The sequence below is a fragment of the Corylus avellana genome, chromosome 7, assembly GCF_965113065.1.
Source record: "Corylus avellana chromosome 7, dhCorAvel1.hap1.2, whole genome shotgun sequence".
Taxonomy (NCBI): domain Eukaryota; kingdom Viridiplantae; phylum Streptophyta; class Magnoliopsida; order Fagales; family Betulaceae; genus Corylus; species Corylus avellana.
Window position 1 is genome coordinate 13,403,785 of NC_142496.1, and position 5,443 is coordinate 13,409,227.

General features: G+C 38.1%; 1 protein-coding gene across 1 annotated transcript in view; it reads left to right on the forward strand.

The window, feature by feature from the left end:
- Window positions 1-4,901: 4,901 nt before the first annotated feature.
- Window positions 4,902-5,443, forward strand: part of LOC148584489 (uncharacterized) — a 984-nt gene continuing 442 nt past the window's right edge. Inside the window, exon 1 of the mRNA XM_088518476.1 lies at window positions 4,902-5,443. This exon is cut by the window's right edge and continues 442 nt beyond it. Coding sequence (XP_088374602.1) covers window positions 4,902-5,443 — 542 coding nt within the window.

A 5,443-nucleotide genomic window follows, 5' to 3' on the forward strand; every position in this document is an offset into this window, starting at 1 on the left:
AATCTAACCCCGGGAACATGTTTCTTAGCGTTAGATCCTCATTTACACCTATTAGTTTGAGGTAAACCCTAACTTTACTTAATCTTGAGTTGATTTTTGAGGGGTTTTGCTTATTTCCTAAATTTCTTTAGGGCTTTTGTAATTTGTGGAGTTATAAGCTTGGGTCAAGCTTCAAGTTGGAGTTTCGTGTGGCAAAATTTCGGATTTTGTCCAAGATCAAGGTAATTGTTAAGGTCTAACCCTAGAGTTTCTAGGGTTAGAATTGTTAAGGTCTAACCCTAGAGCTTCAAGTTGGGATTTTGGTGTCTAACCCTAGAGTTTCTCTTTGGGTTGGTATTTTTAGTAGTGGATAATTGTTAAGGTCTAGAGTCTTAATAAGTGTACTTGTAACGTATAAGAACTGATGAGTTACATGTGGTTCATTATAAATACAAAACAATTCCTCCCGCTGATTTAATGGGAGTCAAAACACAAACCTTGTGTTCATAGAAATCTAATATTTTAGTTGTATGATAGTATACTAAGACTCCATTTCTTTCGACGTAAAATGTTCTCCGTCGGAAAATATTTTCTTGAAAAATGATTTCTTTGAAAACATTTTTCGGTGTTTGGCGCGTACGAAAAATCACAAATATTTTTTTTATATACATTTTTTCTTTCACTCATATTAAACTTTAAATTACAACAATATCCCAACGGGTCTCGACCAAGTCCCAAGGAGTCCTAATCGGGTCGCGGTTGTTTTTCAACCGGAACTCAGCTAGGTCCTAGTAATGGCTCGACTAGGTCCTACAGAGTCCCGACCGAATCCCAGCGGCTCCCGATTGGTTCTCAATGAGTCCCGACCATGTTTCACTTGTGTGTCGACTAGGTTCCGGCGGAGTCTTGACCTGGTCCAGACTAGCTTTTTTGTTCAAATTGAAAATATTTTCTGTTGACTATTATTTTCGTCACACCAAAAAATATGATAAATATTTTCAAAAAATCACTTTATGCCAAAACAAACGAAGCATAAATAACATTTTTATTAGCTCTTCAAATAGACACGTGTTAGCTTGCCTTATTCCCATTTAGTATCTTCGTTCTCATGGTCTAAAGCGAGCAAGAATTTATGACCACTCATTCTCATCCGCATACATACCATATATTTTTCCCTCTCACTTATGATCAGCATTCTCTCATTCACACCAAAAACTAAAATGAGAAAAAGGAAAGCAATGGAGTCGGATCAATGATTATTGATTTGCTGAAATTAAGCATGAAAACTATCTTTCATTTGATGTAAATCATCTTCCAAAAAAATCCATTTCTCATCATCCCATCAACATGGCCCATTTGCTAGCAAACCACCACAATATTCCAAGAAGATGGGAGCTGCAGAAATGTAGGACAAAGTTGAAGGATTGCGGGGGGAGTTGGAGAAATATTGGCGGCCGGCAAATGGCGAGAGTGAAAGGTTTTATGGTGCAGGGTTCGGCGTCGTCAGCTGAAAAAGTGGGATCGGTTGGGTAAAAGTGTCATATGTCCTTTGAGCATGTGACAAACAGATTTTTTGTTTTATTGTTAATGCTATTAAAAAAATGTAAGAAGCATATGTTATAAAAAAAAACGTATATTTTTTTATTTTTGCATATTCCCACAAGGCTATAAAAAGAAGAGAGGATAATTCAATCTAGTAACTTTTACTTCACGAAGCGTGTATTTTTTACATATTAAAAGACACTTTTAAAAACTATATTGAAATAAATTCCCTACTTGATAGCTTGGAAGCACTTTTATTTTAACTAAACTCATCTATAGTTAACTATCCTTATTACTATCTAATTTTCATAGTACGGATGTTCTTTTTCCTTTTCAATTTCTTTTTTATTCAGTTCCCACTGCAAAAATAATTCTAATCCGTACGGATTTTATTTCTTAGTTCACTCTGTATTAATTTTTTTTTTTCTTAAAATAAAGATTGCAAGATACATGACAATGACATATCCAAGGGACCCAGAACATAACTACAAAAAAAAAAAAAAAAAAAAATCAAGACAATTTAATAGTGCGAAAGCAAGAAAGTTTTAGGCTTGACTCAAATGTATAATTTTGATGGTGGGCCACCACCTAATAAAGCTATTTTTCGTCACTAGCTTCAAACATTTTGAATAAGGTTCATACCTAGCTATGGTATCATCGTATCACCATCAGTTTGATGTAAATAATAAGCCTTCTAGAAATCATATTTACTAACATAAAATATTGGATCATTTCTGTGGCCACTCCAACAAGTCTCTATAATCTTATCTTATCTCTAATACATGTGTTGATAGCCTAAGAAGAAATATTCAACGGTGCCTTCAGCCCTTCAGCTATTACAATATCACATTGACTTCATCTCTAAATGAGCGTGTATTCTTTGCTGGAATATGAACCACTCTTTCATCTCCTGATATACTCCTCACGGTTGAAAAGTCATTGTTGATTAATTAGCCATAGTGACATCAATTTTTGGTTTTTTGTTTTTTAATGTTTGCACCAAGCATCTCTCCAAAGGCACAAGCAGAGGAAAATAGTGAAGAAATTTATAAGCTTAACTCATCTCGTAATGCCGGTTCTATAGAAAATGGTTGCACATTCCTTAACATGTTCAAGGTCTTGTTCATAGGTAATGTGAGATTATTTCTCAACACCCTCCCTCACGTGCAGGCCAACATTTTTTCTGGTCCTTGTAACGGGGTAAGTAGTGCGAGCCTCATTCGTCCTGTAGTAGGCTCTGATACCATGAAGAAATTCATGAGCCTAACTCATCACATAAAACCGGATCTATAGAAGATGGTTGTTAATTTCTTATAAATCTGCCCAAGGTCTTGTCCACATGCAATGTGAAATTATTCGTCAACAAATAGAAGATGAAGATTCGAACAAATTACATCAACTTCATAAGGCGTAATATCCCGCCAATAAAGTTATCCCTTAAAGACCACACCGTTGTATCTTACCTTCATTCTTATACATAGATAATTTGAACAAATTAATGAGCCATTGAATTAAGTTTTAGTGTTAATTTGTTAAAAAATTAAAGGACCGAAATGTCTTCCAAACTAGTTTGAAGGAAATTTTTTCCTACTAATTTCGATAAGTGTTAAGTATCATATCTCATATGTTTTCTTTAATATTCTTAATAGCTATTTATTGTTATTGTATTAACCTAAGAACCTAACATTAATTTTTGAAAAATCTAAAGATATTAAATGATACTTGTCACTTATTAAGGTAGGTTGAATAAAATTTCTCCTAAACTGATTTAAAAGAAATTTGGGTAAGAGCTCTTGACACAAAGGGAAAAAAGCGCTCTTATGAGGTTTTTCTCTCTAGCGATTGCGATCTAGATGAGAAGTATCTGTGTCTTGTAACTTTTGCTGGTTATTGAGAGTAATGTGTGATCAAATCGTAACAATGGCGGAAGAATTGTCCAACCTATAGGCAAATTTTTCTCTTGCGGATGAGGAAGTTGGCGAGTTAGAGATCCTGACGATCGAAGTGAAGGATACAGTTAAGCGAGGTCAACCCTGTGTGGTGGGTAAACTACTATCAGATAGGATTGTAAGCAAGGAAACAATCAAAGCCACGCTTATACGTTGGTGGAGATTGAAGGGGTCTTTCGCTTTCAAAATTCTGGGCGACAACCTCTTTCTCATTGAGTTTGAACTGGCCAGGGATAAAGTGCGTGTATTGGAAGGGAGACCTTGGGTGTTTGAGAATAATCTGTTTTTGGTGGAAGACTTCGATGGCAGCACTTCACCGGCAGATTTCAAATTTGATAAGGCTTCCTTCTGAGTGCGGATGATGAACTTACCCCTGGCTTGTATGGGACGAGAGGTTGGTCTTAAACTTGGAGCAGCGATTGGGAAGGTGGAAGAGGTGGACACAGATAAGGATGGAATTGGCTAGGGGGAGTTTTTACGAGTTAAGATCTTGATCGATCTTTACACGCCACTCTTTCGGGGACGTATGTTGAAGTTCGATGGAAAGACAACGTTGATTGGTTTCAAATATGAACGAATACCAAAATTCTGTTTTCACTGTGGAGTAGTTTGTCTGAAAAGAAGCATGATGCGAAACCAGGAAACCCTTCAATTTGGTCCATGGATGAGAGCCAATTCCTCAACCAGACGACTAGAAAAACAAGCAGGCTATCCGGATTCTTCCAAGACTGCCCAACCTGCACCAAGGGGATGGAAACAAAGTGATGGTCATCAAGACAAGGGGGTTATGCCTGGAAAAGGAGATCGAGGGAAGTCGGAGGGGAAGAGCATGGCGGAGAGGTATTTCGGGGAAGGAGACAAACTCAAGATAAAAACGGAAAAGATGATAATTCAGGCAGAAGTTTTGGGGACAATTATGACAATATCTCAACGGCATCTCGGCAGGACAATAATGGGGGGTTTTGTTGAAATCTTGAAGGACCGTTTTGAAAAACAGTCAACAAACATTAATGAGGAGCGTACTCAATCAGTAAATGGAAAGAATAATGGGGGAGTATTGGAGGGAGCATCAGCTGGAAAATCAAATGGAAAATATTCCAAATCTCCAGCTGGAGCATGGCTTGTCGGGCAGGGGATTGAAAGAGATTTAATACATCAACAAACGATGGTTTTTAATAGTCCTGGGGGCCCATATTCAGGCCCAATCCTAGCTGATGTTGAGAAGTCCATCAGGGGGGCCCTAATGGGCAGTACAACAGCAAAAAGAAAAGACAGAGAAGAGGACTCCAACCTGATTGATGGAAAAATTTACAGGAAGAAAAAAATAGGCGGTGATGGGGATGAAACATTATCAATGCAGAGTCGGGAGGAGATTAATTCAAACACTGGTTCGGGATTGGCGGAGGCTGGAAACCAACCCCGCCGACCGCAATGATCGTCATAAGTTGGAACTGCCGGGAGCTTGGGAACCTCCGGACAGTTCATGAACTTCGCCGGATGGTGAAAGAAAAGAAACCCAATTTGGTTTTTATAATGGAAACCAAATTATACAAAAGCAAAATGGAGGTGATTCGAACGAAATTGGGGTTTGAGAATATGTTCGTGGTCGACAGTGTGGGACGAAGCGGAGGATTGGCACTTTTGTGGGAAGAAGGATGTGATGTGGAGATTCAAAATTACTGTCGGAGACATATAAACGCAGTAGTTTATAACCGGGCATTAGAGGTTGATTGGAAATTCACTGGTTTTTATGGTCAACCGGATGCTACAAAAAGACAAGAAGCATGGTGTCTCTTGAAACGGCTGGCCCTTATGGGACCGGACCCTTGGGTATGCATAGGCGATTTCAACGAAGTATTGACAGCAACAGAAAAAATGGGGGGCCAACTACGACAAAACAACCTTATGCAAGCTTTTCAAGATACACTGGAGGTATGTGGATTATCGGATCTCGGATTTGTGGGACCTAAATT